This window comes from Oreochromis niloticus, linkage group LG22, assembly GCF_001858045.2.
Source record: "Oreochromis niloticus isolate F11D_XX linkage group LG22, O_niloticus_UMD_NMBU, whole genome shotgun sequence".
NCBI classification, from domain to species: Eukaryota; Metazoa; Chordata; class Actinopteri; order Cichliformes; family Cichlidae; genus Oreochromis; species Oreochromis niloticus.
In genome coordinates this window covers 35,013,927-35,032,311 of record NC_031985.2, presented here as the reverse complement: position 1 = coordinate 35,032,311, position 18,385 = coordinate 35,013,927, and the positions used below count along the sequence as shown (strand labels likewise).

General features: G+C 38.4%; 1 protein-coding gene across 1 annotated transcript in view; it reads left to right on the top strand.

Moving 5' to 3' along the window:
* The first annotated feature begins 6,759 nt into the window (after positions 1-6,759).
* Positions 6,760-18,385, top strand: part of nxph1 (neurexophilin 1) — a 77,880-nt gene continuing 66,254 nt past the window's right edge. The window contains exon 1 of the mRNA XM_005464776.4: positions 6,760-7,349. Coding sequence (XP_005464833.1) covers positions 7,296-7,349 — 54 coding nt within the window. The 5' untranslated portion in view covers positions 6,760-7,295. The remainder of the gene's footprint in view (positions 7,350-18,385) is intronic.

The window sequence follows — 18,385 nt, the reverse complement described above, 5'->3', positions numbered from 1 at the left end:
GCCAGTGTCTGGACAAAGCTGGACTGAAAGACAGCACAGAGGCACTAATCATGGCAGCACAGGAACAAGCTCTGAGCACAAGATCCATAGAGGCTGGGGTCTATCACACCAGGCAAGACCCCAGCTGCAGGCTGTGTAAAGATGCCCCAGAGACAATTCAGCACATAACAGCAGGGTGTAAGATGCTAGCAGGCAGGGCATACATGGAACGCCATAACCAAGTGGCCGGCATAGTATACAGAAACATCTGTGCCGAGTATAACCTGGAAGTCCAGAGGTCAAAATGGGAGATGCCCCCAAGGGTGATGGAGAATGACCGAGCTAAGATCCTGTGGGACTTCCAGATGCAGACGGACAAAATGGTGGTGGCTAACCAACCGGACATAGTGGTGGTGGACAAACAAAAGAAGACGACCGTAGTGATCGATGTAGCGGTCCCGAATGACAGCAACATCAGAAAGAAGGAACATGAGAAACTTGAGAAGTACCAAGGGCTCAGAGAAGAGCTTGAGAAGATGTGGAGGGTGAAGGTAACGGTGGTCCCCGTGGTAATCGGAGCACTAGGTGCAGTGACTCCCAAGCTAGGCGAGTGGCTCCAGCAGATCCTGGGAACAACATCGGAGATCTCTGTCCAGAAGAGCGCAGTCCTGGGAACAGCTAAGATACTGCGCAGGACCCTCAAGCTCCCAGGCCTCTGGTAGAGGACCCGAGCTTGAAGGATAGGCTGGGTAACACTGGGTTACACTTCAGCTCCTGGTATGTTATAACTTTGCTCTTCTCTGCATCTGGCTGATGGACGAACAACAGCACAACCAGTACCAAGTCAGTTGTACCTAGCAACAGATCTTTCTGCAGGCAGAGAGGTCATCCCTGAACTGCCAGTAAAAAGCAAATGTACTGCCTCTACTGGTCCATAAATTCTGCTTATGAAGGGATCGCAGGACAGCATTGTCTTGAAGAAACCTGTTACAAATGCATTTTAATAAAGTTTCTTTTTAACATTACTTGCAGTGTATGTTCATAATAGAGTTGATACACTCCTTATTAGTTGCAAGTATTTAACTCCATGGTGTGAAGGTGGGTGTTGAAGGCAGACTGGCACACACTGACACTAACATAGAGCTTAAGCAAGGAGAGGCTACCTTAGGAATGCTTTGGGGTAATGGGAGGAAGGCGTTCCTGCATGGCAATAGCGCAGCAAGGCACAGAAACTTCAGCGTGTCGGCACCAACCTAGAGGAAGCATGTCTGTAACAACTGCAGTAGTAGGGAGCAGTTATTTTTCTGCTCTTTTCAGGGAGATGCCCGACTGAAGGAGAAGAAACATGAGCCAGACACTGGACTCACTCACCGGAAAAAGTGTACAGTTTGGTGTTATAATTGATTGAAAATGTGAATGAAATAAAAATGATACTAATTTAAAAAAATATTTCTGTAATGCTGTCTGACCACAATGCTCATAGATCATTGTATTATTCTCTGGTCCGGCCACCTCTCATTTATTGTGCTGAATTATGTAACACATATGATATCAATTAAAATCCTTAACAAAGAGCAGTCAAGACAGTTTGCTGGTGTGGTCTCTTGAACCCATCTTGTGCATTGTTACTGGTTGACTTTAATTAATCAATTAATTACTAAAATCATCGAGAGAAAACTTGATGAGAAAACATTGTAGACAATTTTTTAATTGTTATTACACTTCAGTGCAGTAATAACTGATTTCACCAGCAGATGTCAGTAAAAGATTGCTTAGAGTACAACGACTGCCCAGTTAGACCTGGATTTTGGTTTGTGCTGCCTATTAATTCCTGACTGAAGACATGCAGCGGTACAAGCCTCCAAAACAACATTCAGTTAACTGAAAATTAGTTTTATTGCTCTTTTGAGAAGCTGGATGACCTTTGAGCCGTTTGAACGTTATTAAGTCTCTATCTGACATGGCTCATAGCTTGCGCTTGTGCTCCTGCTTCACCAAAAGACAAAAGAGGAGCCGTTAGCTGGAGAGGGATGGGTCAGTGTAAATTAACCTCTGCCGTGAAAAAATGTTGCTGAAAACATTCAAACTGGAATCCCATTGTGTGGTCAGTCATTCTGTCTAGGCTTAGAAGGCTGCAGACTTGTGGCTTGTGCTAATATTTTCACTGCACAATGCTTTTTGTTGCAGATGGATCTTGAAGGCAGTCATTCTGTCCTAATGCAGGAAAGTAGGTAGACAATTACATCTAATTTTCTAATTGTTTTAGTCCTCCACTGATTACTTTTTTGTCCTCTGCTGTTGAAGTAATGTAATTTCTTTTATTGTTAGAGCCTCTGATTATGATTGGATGCTGGGAAGTAAAAAGAGACATAATGCATGGTTTTGGTCCCCTCATTTAATCAGCACTTCACATAACAATGTCTCTGTCTTACAATTATATTCCCTCAACCAAGAAGCGGATATCCTACAGCCTGCCCTGATCAATTAAGTCATTAAGTCATTCAAATCTACTTCAAACAGTGATTTTGCTGTAACTACAGAGACATTAAAAATTGGGAAAAAGATTTGCAGCATTCTTTTTTTCAAATTTCTCCTAGTCCAAAGATCTTTATCTTGGACTTTCTGCTTTAACTGATAATCTCCTTCGGATTAAATAACTAAATAAATAAATAAATAAAGCACTGCCTCAGCCCAGGAAAGCTGTCTGTCATGAGAAGTTTTTAAATTAGGCAGCACAGTGATCTGTAAAAGAGCAAAATCACAGAAAAGTTCTCATCTTGTGAATCATATGCATCTGCCACTGCAAATGTCAGAAAACAGTTTTTGCAGCACCAGATGGTGATGAAGAATGACTTTGTGAACTTGGCGATCTCAGAAGTCATGTCAAAATGCACACAACTCAGCAATGTTTACCAAACCCATGTCTGGGGAAAAAGTATGGCAAAAATGGTTATGCTATCCAGACACTTCATCTGTGTATTAAGTGGTAAGTCAAATACTCTTGCTGGAAGATTAGTTTAACAGTGAAATTTCAACTGGAGTAGCAGCGGAAGGATTTCTAATTGTTTTCATTTGAGACTGATCACAGGTGGATTGACTCTAGTTGCAAAGTAAAATAACTGCTAAATCTACTGTAAACATTGTCCAAAAAAAATCATCCTGTATGTTACAGTGTTCTAACAATCCCTCAAATCTCAGAGATAACCTCGAAGAGAACAGTCTTGTCCAAAAAGTGACCAAAACTGTAAAGAAGAAGTTGTGAAAAACCTGAACTATACTTTGAACTATTCTTTGAGAAGCTTATTGCAGACCCTTTTTGGGTTTATGGCAGCAAACCATAAAGAAGGAAGCCATGTACAGAAGTTAAGTCCTTAAAGTTTTTATCAGACACAACTTTCAAATCTCTGTGTGGCTTTTACTTGAAGCTGTATTCATACCCTCTAATAAACCTACTTGCTCAAAGCTGAAGCTGGCAGTCATTCTAACTGTGATGAGGAAGCGATTGATGTGTAGCAGCTGCATCCTGTGACCAGCACTCTGCTCAGCCATTTGTCTCTGTCAGCTCCCCCTCAGCCCGCCCACCCCTAACATCATCTTGAAAAGCACTGGCAGCCCGAGCCTGACTGCAGACCGCCAGGCCTTTTGTCGCCACACATGGTGTGAAGTGCCCACCCCCACCCTTGCCCACCCAGCACCCCCACAGCCTGCCCTTTTGGTCAAGCCCAGTTTGATTCCTATCCCTTGCTCCAAATGTGGAATGACACTAGAGATGGCAGCTGGTTGGACAAACCTGCTGCCACTGCATCACGGCCATGCCTGAGGGCCCGAAGCAACATCTGCCCTCACAATCGGCGATGGAGCCGAGCCAGCCGAACATATTCATGCCACCGGACGCCAGCATCACTCAGCTGGGCAATCATCCTCTTCCTCTCTCTTGTCTTTTTCTGTTGCTCCTCCTCTTTGTAGCTCAATGATAAGCTATTAGGAAGAAGCTACCCTATAATTTCCCCCCAGCATTGAATGGGCGCCTAAAGGTGTGCTTTGAAAATTAGTGATTTGACCTACTGATTACGCACTGTCAATGAAAGATGGCTTGGTTCTGGAAAGAGGAAGGAGTGCAGGTGGTTGATTGAGAAGTAAGAAATGTAGTCTTTCTTCCATTTTGTAAGGGTTGGCAGCCTATGGACGTGTCCACATATCTCCTGTGAATGGTTCTCATTCTGTGACAGTGGCACAACTCAGCAGCTGAGCTTTAACTCTCTCTGCTTCACTGATGCTGTATAGTGCCCTTGAAAGGCGATGGGACTCATACTTTCTCACTAACTGTCTGTGTTGGTGAATGTGAACACCTTTCGAAACATTTCCAAGTGCACAAAATAGCTTCTCCACATTAATTCATCTGTTATTTATTTATTAATCCTTTTCTGCAGCAAGGTTAAGCCACGCTTAGCTAACTCTGTGGCTGTCATCTAAATGAGAAGCATTCTTCTCATTCCTTGCCAGTCTCCTCATATTTTCAGGATTGGGCCATGAAATGAAAGACACACTTTACAGCCAGTGTTGATTGTAGCAACCTATGACCATAAATGTCTTGTTTCTCTGCATTAAAATGTGACACTTAAGGGCTCTACTCAGACCTTAATATGTGAGTGTTTGTACACTTGTGGAGGTTATACAGATAAGTTGCCACCAGACATCATTCAACAGAAATTCAAAGCCAACATATGTGGATTAGTTTTGCTATTTGATTATCTCATTTCCCAATTATAACCCTAATAGTATTTGTTTGTTTGTTTTATTTAGAGAAAACATTTGGTGGAGAAAATTCCAAACATTCCCTTAACTGACTTTCATTTTGTGGCCTTTTAAAATCAACTCTTTGGTTAAAAAACTAAATGATTTGAACGCCATCTACATTTGATTATTTTCTCTGATTGAAATACATCCTGTTTTAATGGCCACTGGCCAAAATTTTGACTGACCTGACACACAACTAAAGAGGGAAAAGCTACACTGGTTTAAAAAAATGTCCAAAATATGGTGATTAAAGCTGATAATTTTTTCCCTTAAATGAACCTGAATCTTCAGTGTGGAAATATAATGCTTGCAGGATGTATACATCCAGTTTCTACTGTTTCATTGATGAAAAGGAACACTCTTCCCTGAATACAACATCGAGCTGAACAAATGAGGTGAAAAGCTCAATTTTCAATGTTTCACCTAAGTGTAAAATTGTGTCTGAATAACTAAAAGACAGGGAAACTACAAATGTGCACCATTATAAACTAAACATTGAAAAAAAACGAAAAATGAAATAGGAATTAAGAGCAAATCCACTGAAGCATATTTAAAATAAGTGGTACGGTCACACATTCATCAAACACAGCGACACATTTCTGTCAAATCACATATTTATAAAATGTTCCCATCCTGGAATTTCCGTGTAAGGCAGTTAAAGAAAGGGAAAGATCTCAGTTACAGTCCTCATGGCAACCTTTTTAATTATCAATCTAACAATATGTTTGTATACCTAGTAGAAACATTTTTTTTAATTTACTGCATATCCAATAATATATGGATATTTTAAACAAATTAAACATAATATTTTTAAATGGAAAATCATGAAGTACAGAACTGCAAATATAGCATTTTAACTTTGGGTTTCACAGCCATTTGAGACCAATTTATAGCAAAGGTCCCGGTTCAACTTCAGCAAATTTGTCCTACTAAAAATTAGTAATTTTTTTCTATGAAACATTTGATCAACAAGGGGGGAATGTGGATTTTACTTTGAAATGTGAGCCCTTTGCCTTACTGTAGACCAGAATGCATTTCATTCCAGACACAATGGAAGTCAGATGGCCCTCGTGATTTATCTTCGCCTTCACTACCACTGGATGCCATGCTGGTTCTGTGAAGGCTATCTGGGCCATTCAGAGCAGGATCCCATCAGCCCCACTGTCTGAGTTATGGTGACACTTCCAGACCACTGCAATGTTGTAGCAATGAGCCTGCTGGGGATTTATTAAAGCACAACCCCCCGCCTTTTTCTTTTCTGCTCACCTCCCTGCCCCGTCTGTTCACGGCCAGAAAGGATCCTATCTGTCTATCCACAAACCAGAAACACATGCTCAGCATCTAAGCAGGCTTCAGTCACCTTGACTCCCTTCTGCTAGCATTGTGAGCAGATACACAGAATGACATACAGCAAGACGTAAACACACAGCCATGTTTAGGAGGAATTGTCCTTTGGGTCAGTGGCACTGGGATAGCGTCTTTATTAGAGTTTCATTTTGCTTTAGTTTTCCACAAAAGTTTATTTTCATTGAATCTTTTACCCACAATATGCTGAAAACAGATTAAAAACATTATACAGTTTTAATTGTGGTTTATCTGGAAGACTTTGGGTCACTGATAGTAATGTTAAGAATAATAATAAAGTGATGCATCCCTAAGGAATAACAATAATACTAAAAATAGCAGATTATTATGTTGTTGGCATGTGTGAATTAGCATTCAAATAAACAGGATGGGTGTTGAACAGTGATTAAAAAATATTTTTAAAGAAGACTGCTAACAGTGTAGAGCACCCCAGGCCATCCAAAAATACAGGAAAAAGGGAAATTTTAAACAACTGCTACTATGCTCTGTTTGTTTAGGTTTTAGGCTCCCTTGCTGAAGAGGGGCTGCCTAAAGTTAGTGGCATCAGAGTTGAGAATGTCAGCTCATTCATCTATATCAGACGCACAAACCACACCAAGGTAACCAGCATTTTCTCCACAAGCTTCTGTTACAAAACACGAGAGAGGGAAATGTTTCCGCACTACATCTTGGAATTTACTACCGTTATTTTTTTCCCTGCCTTTTTTTGCTCCCCCTCATCTCGTCCCTCCCCCCTAGAGCGAGAGTCTCCCTGGTTGTGTTGTTGCCGCGCGTTATAAAGCAGAAAGCCTCGCCATTCCTTTCAGATCGGAACGCTCCAGCCGCTGAGCGTGCCAGCCGTTAGACAGTCAAGACCTGACACAACTATGACCCTCCTGCTCCCTCTACCTGGATTAACTCTTAAATAAGCGCTGGTTGTCGCTACCCGGTCCCCCTAACGTCAAGCCGCAGCAGCAGCCTCACCGGCCGATCGATCCTGTCCCCAATCTGCAACTCTCTGCTTTGTTCTCTTGCCATGGGGTTCGTTGTTTCCTTGTTGCCTGGGCAGCTGATGGGGTTGATTGTGCTGTGAAGTGGATACAAGGTGGATTTATGGTCGTCAAAGCCGAAACTACTATCCGAGGGAAATTAGTGGAAGTTTGAGCTCCGGGAGGATGCAGGTGACGTGTTGGTGCGCTGTGTTCCTTCTGACGCCTGCGCTTTACCTGGTGAGTTAGATTTTTCTTCTAGTTCAACTTTTCTGCACTTCGGTTTTAATCTGTCAGGAAGAAGAAAAGCCGTGTTTGTTGTTGTTTCCACACTGTGTGAGGTCTGTTACCCTTTCAAGCGTGCGTACTCCAAATGCATTTACACTGGCAGTGAGACTTGCGACTGTTCAGGGGATTCCACCGTATATTGCACTGCTTAAAGTATAGACGTGGAATTCAAACTTTAGATACACACTTTATTATAACTATGGAACAGTAGGACTTGCGACAGGTGTGCCTTACGCTCAAATTCGCTGTGCGTAATATGCGCTAAGGAATTTCCCTCAAATATATTATACGGTATGTTTTTAAATTATATTTTTCATTTTTAACAGGTAAAAATTGTATTACACGTTCGATCGCAGACAGACACAGCATTAGAAACGTCTCATGAGGGCGCCCTAACAAACCAAATCTCCCGGTCAGTCGGGTCGCCTTACGCAAACTGTGGTGCCTGTTAGGCTGGAAAGCAACTAGAGACACAAGTTGGAGTTTGAATTCGGTTTTGAGAAATTTGACAGATGAGCTTTTCTGTATACTTTCTAATAATTTCTTTAGCCAATTAATACATAAATAAATCACGTGAGCAGATTAAACAGCTGAAACATATATCGCACAGAACTAAAAACGTCTTAGCTTGAAAAGACCCAGTTCAGCTTCGGGTTAATATAATAAAAGTCTAGTCATAAGTGGGGTTTTTATTTTGACATAGCAAGAAAACAAAACAACACAACAAACAAAAACAATAAACAAAACAAAACAAACAAAAACAAATAAACAAAAAACAATATTACTTTAGGCTCATCTGGCCGCACAAACGTGGTTTAACAATCTGTTGATGATTGTCTACTTGGAAAAGAGCGAGATATAGGCTTTATTCTCAGGCCTGATATTTCATATAATTTAACAAACAAAAAGTGGAAACATAAATTGCATTCTATTTCATTTTTTCTCGTCTTCTATAAGTCTTTAATTTAGCTGCCATAACAGTGCAGTTACATATGTATTGCAGACAATATTCCGTTTCATTGATGCAGGTCATTCACGGGGTAATTTCAAGTTCTCTGTAAACAGCTGTAGTCTCCAAAAATCATAATTCATTTTGGTTTGTTTGTTTTAAATAAGTAATGACTAAGTTGAAATGTGTTTCAAATGCCAAAACACACAGCCGTATTTAAGTAACTTTCCCTTTCTTTGTCCCGGATAATATCTGTGTATGAGTTTTGCGGCGGTATTATGGGTTGTATCCACATTTCCCCCCTCCCAATGTACATGACTAGTTTATTTAAAATAAAATAAATTATAGCAGAAACACGGTTCGGAGGGGAGCTGTCCAAGGTGCTGAAATCATTAAACGCACAACCTCCTTGAAGCATATACAGAAACAACACGGAGACTTCACAGGAAATATAACAGGCCTAAACAAAAGAATAATTTAAAATTCAAATCGAAATGGTCACTGTGAACTAAACTTAGAAACCTGTGTTGTGTGACCACTTTTTGACACCATTCTCTTCTTCGCATTAATTTGCAAGTGGACTCCAATCTTTGGGGAGTACTCTCTGAAATTCCCCCCTTAATATTTCTTTGTCCTGTTTCTGTTGCAAATTTTGCGGCATGGTATCAGCTATAGTAATTAAAAAAGATTGTGAATTTATTGTAGAATTGTCACTGCTATCTATTTTTAAATATTGTGGATTGGTGATGTCAATTCACAGTACAATAAATCCTGTTTGGCATGTTAAAATGGGTAGGGAATGAACACACACACACACACACACACACACACACACACACACACACACACACACACACCGACAACTCGGCTAGGATAAGCAGAGCTTATAATACAGCCCGTTAACTATCAGCCTTATCCACCGCAACGAGGATTAGAGCTGAACTTTGATGGTTTTATTTTGTGTTAAAGGCTCTTGTCTCTGCTTAAGCCTCTTGTCTGAGAGCTGTGCCTTGACCCTGATAACAGCACAGTCCAGGTAGACCGCTGCACATGTAAAAGGCACAGCAGGAGTTTTACTTCAAATGTCCACTATTTAATTGTCACGCATTTTATTTCCATCTTATTATTACAATTATTTATGTAAGTGTAGTGTTCACATTGATTTCTTTAAACAGTTGTTATGGATAATATTTTGAAGCTTCATTCTGTCTTTCTTTGACATCTTATGAAAGGGTAATCTAAAACTATATTTAATTACAGTGCATTCATTTCATTAAAGTGCCATAGTTTCTTCATTACTGTTTAAATATGTCTACACACCCATCCTTTTTTTCCACTTATGCAGTTCATTATATTATATTATTCATTATATATTATATTACATTATATTATATTATATTATATTATATTATATTATATTATATTATATTATATTATACAACCTTTCTTTCTTCTTCTTTAATTTTGGCTCATGTCGTATTATTATTTGATGCTGTAGTGACTCTTTTTTGTGGTGGGATAATATCTTCAGTTTGTCTTGTACTTATTTTTGTAGTTAATAGACAGAAATTCTGACTACATGAGAGATTTAAGGATTTCAGCCACTGACAACAGCTTAAAAACCAAACTGGCCTTGAGACAGGATACTGTCAGACAGTGAGGTCTTTCTGGTCTGTAACTCCGACTGTCACCATTGCTACTGCCTCCCAATCCCCTACTCCCTTCCCTCTCACCCCTGGGACCAGAGGATGCAGTGGTCCCATTGGCACCAGTCGTCGTAGTCCTATTAAAGTGTTATTATAAACCAGTGCCAGTGAATCATACAATGTCAAACTGTCTATATGGGAGGCAGGAAAGAAAGTCCCACTGCGATCACTACAGCACACCTTACACAGTGTGACCAGCCTATTATCACTACCTCCACCACTCGTCCACCGTTCTCCTGACCGCCTTCTCAGCACAACCTTCACTTCCACATTCCTCTATAATACCCCCCACCCCCAACCCTCACACACACACACACACACACAAAACCCCCAACAAACAAACAAACAAACAAACAAACAACCCCTCCAAAACAATATGCTTTCATTGAGCTGTTTGAAGCTTAAATCAAGAGCGGGCCGGCATTAATTCAATTATATAGCAAATGGATTCTTGCAAATGCCCACATGCTGTGCAACTGAAGATAAATACACACATACACACACAAGTGGACAAGTACATTGTGTGGTCATCAAGTAAGAGCTGCTGAGTGTGTGAAGCTTTCCTTTTTCAGTCCAGATGTCGACTAAGTGAACATTTCTCTCAGTTCCTTCTTCAACCTTTGTGCTACTTAGCTTTTAAAGCAGCATGGAGGCGTCACTTTAGAGCTATGAGACCTTGGCTGCTGGAAAGAACCAAGTACAAAAGGGCTCAGAGTTCAGTCTCAGATAACAACAATGCAATTCCCCCACTGCAGCTGTTCCTGCCGCTGCCTTAGTGGTCTCAGCTCAGCCCAGTTACCCAGCTCTGTTACACTCACTGGTTTTCATTTAGTGACTCCACTGAGTCTTTAGTGACTAGTCACCAGCTGCTGTGAATTATTTCATCTACATCAGGGGTTTGCAATGTGAAGATTCATGAGGAGGTTTGGAATGTTCATAAAAACGTTACATTTGTTTCTGGAGAGGTTGAAGAGTGCTTCGGTAGGTTTTGTGGGACGTTTGGATCATTCATGAAGTCAAGAAGAGTTTGGTTGGTGCTTTAACCTGTTTCCGTCAATTACCATCACTCATTTTTCATTTGTTTAACATGCTCAGCTTATAAAATAAGAACTCTGGGGTAAAAAAGGATATATGAGACTATTTGAAAGGTGAAAATCAACTGTCTGTTATAGAGTGCTTTTGTATTCTTACTGACCACTTGAAGGGCTTTAGTACAAGCCACATTCACGTAGCATTAATATACATCTATGGCCAGTTTAGAATCTTCAACAAGCCAGCATGCATGTCTTATTGGAGAGAACCCACGAAAGCACAGTGCGAGAACGCAAACTTCATACAAAATAGTTCCCTGCCTAGATTTGAACCCAGGACTTTCTTTCTGTGAGTATTCATCCTATCACCATGCTGCCCCTAACCCTTTATTTTAATGACAGAAATAAAACCTCGTGTTTTTCATAGTACCGGTCTTAAAATACACAAGTTGTAATAACCCTTTGATGATATTTTGATCTGTAGCAGACAGGAAAATTTGATCAGTTTATCACAGTCAGTTTCACTCTTGTTTATAGTGTCTGTCCTTCCAACAATAACACTAATCAGAGATGATTAAAATAAAAATCAGCACTATAGATATAGATAAATGATTTGAGGAATTTTAAAACTTTTTCCGAACTCCCCAGGTTGTTATTTAGAATTTCAATTTTCATCAAGAAAGATAATTATTATGGAGTAACTGTATTCGTTAGAGAAGGTTTAAAAGAATTAGTAAAGCTAGATATGTCATGATGGAAGGATAGAATCAAACTGTGATTCCAGACTTTTTCTCTATCGTTTAAAAATGAAAATAGAAATACATGATACATAAAGAAACTTCTCAAATAAATGAGTCACTTTTTCATAATTATTTTCATGCCTAAATATATCAATTACTTTATGAAGTACTTTACAAATTTTATGAATGACCAATCTAATATTTTTGCCTTAAAAGTTTATTTTTGCGCTGCTTAGTATAAAGTTTCTACATTTGAGCTCTTCAGGGCTGCATCAGTTTATTGGTCAAACATCTGTATTGGACAGTATTTTCATTCTTATGTCTACCAACCATTAAAATGACATTCAGCAGTGGTAATGAAATGGTTATTGGAAGATTTGGTCTATTTTATATCTTGAAGCCAGTTTTACATTTTTAAATGAATATCATACAAATCATAAGATTTTGTGATAAATCATTGTAGATTGTTTATTATGAATGTTAGTATTTCTTTGTTTACAACAAATACAACAATGAAACAAAGTAACACAAAAATCAATATTGTTAATCACTGTTAGGCAAGTTATGTTAAAGGTCATTATCTGTATAGAATTCTATAATCATACCACTGGAATGCTTCTAAAAATCCTTTCTTTCTCTTAGTGGTTATGTAAAAAAAATGATAATAAATAGTTTTTTTTGTTTTAAAAACTAGAATGTATGGAGCAGTTATTTTGCTTTCACTTTTAAACTGTCATATATATATGTATGTTTCACAATATTTATTTAAATGTACTTTATTACAAAAAAAATGTATGTCTATATATATATATATATATATATATATATATATGGCTCATGCTAAAACAACTAGAAATTAATCTTGGAACCTCATGTGTGGAGTTCACCTTTGACCTTCAATCAGGACACTGCTGTGCGTCTGGGCACGCAGACTGATTGTGTAGAACTTTAAATTGATGCATCAAGAAGACTCAGTTTTCACACTGCATGAACTGTAACCTCCGTGATCCTGCCTGGGAGTTCTGGATTGTCTGAGCTCAGACTGTTTTCTCCCACAAACAGCCAAAACAGCACTTGACCTTGGTGTTTTACCATAAAGTCAGTGGTAATCGCACCTACTGTGGTGCGTGGATTCGGCACTTAAGGCCGTTGCTTATTTCTTTTCTCTGCATGCACCATCCAGGGATGATTATTCACATCCAGATGAGGGCAAATGAGGGATATGTGCCTCAGATTTGCATCTTTGTTGATGTTAAAGGAGAGAGGAATCAACCTTAAATATTCCCACAACAGCCCCGCAGACTTTGCAGCCATAGAAAATGGGAGTATTGTCATCGTGTGTGTGTGTGTGTTGCTAGTGCATTATGTTTGAAATGGTAAGAGTGTGTGTGATTAATGACTACAGCCTCTATTCTCTGCTCCTTGCATTGCTCCAGATTTTCAATCGTGTTCGCAGTTCAAAGGTTAAAGCTGGAGCTGATCGTTGAAGGGTGTTGTTCTGAGAAAATCCAGCCCCGCTTACGACCTGGGTTTGATCCTGAGGGAAGCTTCAACCCACCTCCACCCAGCACTTGCTCACCTCTCCACATAGAGCAATCCTTTTATGGCGAAGTGTGTGACACCTTGATAGCAGCACTTTGAAGCAGCCCATGAAGCAAAGTGTTTCTAAAGGAAGGAAGGGACTAGATAACCTCATTCCACCTGCTTTACATCTCCAGCTATTCATGTAACTCTGGAGTCTGCCATGTGTTTGGTTCATTGCAGCTAAAGAGATAGCACAGACCTACAGCACTCAAACTGAAAACTGTTTCACTTGGGTTGATTCAGATTTTTTGATGGTGTTTAGGACCCAGCATCCAGGAGCTCATTTTGCAGAACTATAAATGGTGGATACAGCATCATACCTGTTTGTTAGATGCATCTCTGCTGCTGCCATGTTTCGGTGGTTTCTACAATAGTAGAAAAACAACAAAACAAACTGTTAATGTTTTAACAAAATCAATGCAAAAACAAACAGCTGCCATGATTACCAGTGAAATATCTGCATGTACAGAACTATCAATTATTTAAAAAAAGGTTTCAGTTTCAATTCCAGTAGCAAAGTGGAATCAACATTATCTGTTACTTGTGTTTTTAATAATTATATAATTTTATATATAAGCCCCCTTAAGGTCTTTATCCTTCATGCTCGGGTCTTCGGGTCCTCTACCAGAGGCCTGGCAGCTTGAGGGTCTTGGTTTCCTCGGACTGCACTCTTTTAGATGGAGATCTCAGATGAAAACAGGAGAATCTGTAATTTGGTGTGTCATTTTTATTACTATTATTTTTATTATTATTATTATAGATTAACATTATTCATACAAATAACTTATAGTGATTTATTTTATTATTATAAACACATTTCAGATTATTTCAAGTTTAAAAAATATTAAGAGACATGATCATAATATGTGAGTTGATCACAGTACACACACGCACACAGACACACACACACACACACACACACACACACACACACACACACACACACACACACAGAAACACACACACACACAATTTCGTCCATCTCTTTAGTAAAAAAAAAATATATATATATATATATATATACATTTAGTAAGGAAATGTATCATCATCCTTGTCACAGCATATCAAATATTAGAAAATAAAACCGTAAAACAATAAAAGCAGAAGGAATAGGAGAAGGTGTTGGAAATAGTTAAAATGGCTGTGTGTGTGTGTGTGTTTTTGTGCTGGGGAGGGGATGCTTCCCTCCACTGCCTCAGCAGTGATGGATCTGCCATCTGAGCTCTTGTCTGCTGCACAGTCCAGCAGTCACAGCACCCACTGATGGGAATTACGAACCATGTCCGTTATCTTCTACTTGAGATCTTTCCATCCTGTTGGGATACAGTGCTCGGGTATGTGGGTGCTGTCACTTCACTGCAGACACATGTATAGATGACTTATGAAAAAAGTGAGAGAGTGATGAATACCTATGTGTGCTCTCAAAACTTGGCATTAGCCCCATATATTGCTTGACATTATTGCACTATTTGTGTGAAATCATTACAGTGAAATCTGGGAGGATTTTACTTAACAGTGTAAAATCTAAGGAGCTGATAAAGAGTTGTGTTCATCTCAAAGTCAGTAGAGATTTTCAGATTTAAGCTGTTTTCTATGATACAACTCATTAAACCTCTAAGATACTCCTAAACTTATTAGAAAAACAAACAAGTAAACAAATGTGTTAAGCGGTTTGACACAACCACAGTGTGATTCAACCATTTGAATCAATTTACCCTTAATAATCCTAACTCACACTTCTTCACTAACTAGTCCAATTAAATGGAAGTCTTCAAATAAAAAAAAAATATTTTCCCATTTTTAAGTCTCCCATTTGTCCAGTACAAAGCTCCACTGTCCATAGAGTACTTATCCACTTAACTATGGGATTAACTGGTCTCATAATGACAACTCGTTCTTAACTTTGATATCGTCGGTAATCAGTGATGGAAATCAAAGCACCATGAAATTGTTTACATTTAGAGGTAAGTCCTTTAACCATATCAAGGTTCCAATTCTGCCAGCAACAAAGAGACTTCAATATATATATATATGATCTATAATCTGTATCTAATAGATATAGATACAGATAGATATAATGTGATATAATGCGAATGAGTATCATATAAATTAATGACCCTTTTGACACCCAAAAGTGAGCCTGAAGTGAGCTAGCCAGTTTCCGTTAAAACATGATATACCATGCTCTGACTGAAGGATAAAAAAACCCAAAAAACAGCAAATAAAGCATACAGCTCTCTGATATGACTTTGGACGTAAATAATGATAGAAACAACAGCAGGTTTCTTTTTAGGGTTATTGAAGTTGAGCTAGCTTATACTACCTGGTGGGTAGAAAGGGAAAAGTAGTGGGAGTCACATAGCACAGACAGATTAATGAACAATCAGCAAACAAGAACAAAGAGAAGAAGAGAAAAAAATTGAACATATAATACACAATATGTAAAACATGATATAATGCTCTGCTTTCTGATCTTTGCCATTAAGGCTGCATTTGAAGCACAGGAGGTGGTAAATTTCTATATTTGGAGTGAGAATTTGTTGGTGTGGATACGAACCTTTCCAAGAATTATAAATTAATTAACAACAACTATCAGTGTCCTTGAGAATACTTTTATCTATACCCAATAGTAGGGCTGCAACTAAAGATTATTTTGGTAGTTGACTAATCTGCCAATTTCTTTTTTTTGATTAGATGATTAGTCAACGATTATTTCAGTAACAATTATCTCTTCTTCCGTTTGTCCTGCAAAGAGGCTCATGCACCTCTCAAATGGCTGAAGTCATGACAGAGATCATCTTTATCAGCAGCTGGTAAAACATCATCTCAAAGATGAGTGCAAGCCTCACTCCAGAGCATGTCTACTGCAATCATGAATTCATGAACCGAATCATCTGTAAACTTTGGAAACTTGTTATTCTGGACTGAAAAAATAAAACATTTTTGATTTAATTTGAGGCTTCATTTGAACTTATGCACAGAAGCCTTTTTGAGGTTCCTGTTTGCACGTTATTTTTTGTTTACATACTACTAGGCCTTTAATTTGTATCACTTAATATTTTTATTTATTTCCTTTTTATTCTGATGGTCCTATTGAGTAATGTTAAAAATACAATTGATTATTTTCAATAATATATGTTTCCTGGGTTATTATTATAATTTGCTGTGGGACGAGACAACGAGGTGATATTCACAGGTGAGCAGACGTGAGCAGGTAAGGTACTGAACCCAGAACAGGAGGTTTGTCCACAGGAAGCGAAGATAACAGTTATTGAAATAGTCATTGACTAATCAGCTAATCGACTACAGATTACTATCTACCAAAATAATCTTTAGTTGCAACTCTATGCTTAAATCCATTTTCTATCAAACATTCACACACATTCATACTCAAAGAGCAACTGGGGTATAGTATCTTCTCGAAGGATATTTGGCATGCAGACTGGACTTGCTAGGAATCAAACCACCAGCCTTCCACTGGTGGTTCAGGAACCACTTACTGCTAAGAGACAGAGAGTGAAAGTGGAAAGTATATCATTGATTATTGGTTCTGTTATTAGTTGGCTAACATAAACTAATATATGCCTATTGACCGCAACCAACCAACCGACCAACCAATGAGGTGTTGTAATGTTCTGTAATGACAGAAGATGGCACTAAACATGTCTTTAAAACTTTAAGCGCTTTTTTCTTAAATCCACCTTCACAGACAGTGTTACATCTGTGTCCGTCTTTGAGAGCAGTGGTGTAAATGGTGTAAGTTAACCTTTATATGTGTAGATTTTCATGTCCTGTTTAAGGATATTCTAATCAATCACACTTAATCATCACAGTTATTAAGTCTGGGTGTTGGAGACTGAGAAAAATCAAAGGTTCTTAAATTCAATCACAACGACGCTTAAAGGTTTCTTTTTATTCCTCAGAAAATCTTTAAGCTTAGTTTTGATTTAAACTTGATTTATTATTTTCTGTCACAAGTTAACCATAGAAAATGTGCTGTCAAATTATCAATACCATATTCTATGTTATCTTTTATCTATAGTTTACATTTCATAGGTATGTATTTTTGCCGTTTGAAAAACAGAAGTGTTACAGAAGAACACACAGAAAACGATAAACGAAACTTATTTGGTCAGTTCCAAATAAATAATTTACATTAGAATTACATTATACATTATAAATTTCAATTAAATACAAATTCTCTCGCTCTAAGTATTAAAGAAAATGCCAAACATACAGGTTGAACTACTTTAAATCATTGCGTAACAACCACACAAATAAACTGACAAAAAATAAACAGTCTGTATTAAAAAAAAAACTCAAGAAACTTTCAAATGGAAACAAAGGAGAAGAAAAACAAAACTGACATATCAATTCAACTGTGGCCTCAAGGGAAACAATAAATAAATAAACATTTTTTTAAAAAGGCACAAGAAGTGTAGCACTGTCTCAGTGAAGAGGCTCATATATGGGTGGGCTGTGCAACTTGAACACAAATCCAATATGGCAGTGAAATATGACATAGCTGTCTTTCTACACTATTGTAGCTGGGAGGTGCCATCTGAAGGTAATGTTTACGGCCTGTGAGGTAATGGTAATGAGGGTCAGTTATGTTAATCATGCTCTTAAATTCGACATTTTTAACTGTGCTTTTACTGACATCATGGATTCCAGGGTGGGCGTCTGGGTGAAATCACTGCGCCCGGAAGGCTGAATTCTATTTATACACTATTTCACCTATTCATTACATTAGTTCATACAGTTTGGTAATGTAGAATTTAAACACCCATATCATTGACAAATTATTGCAGTGTAAGCTCAATTTAATCATTCAATTAGTGTTTAGTTTAGTGTTTCTGGTAACCAGCATGACTGACGAGTACACCGAACAGATGGGTGTACGCAAGTCAGACTTTGGGAAATACCCCTCAATGTGTCTTTGAAACTAAAAAGAGGTCATTCACCAGCTTGTGCAGCT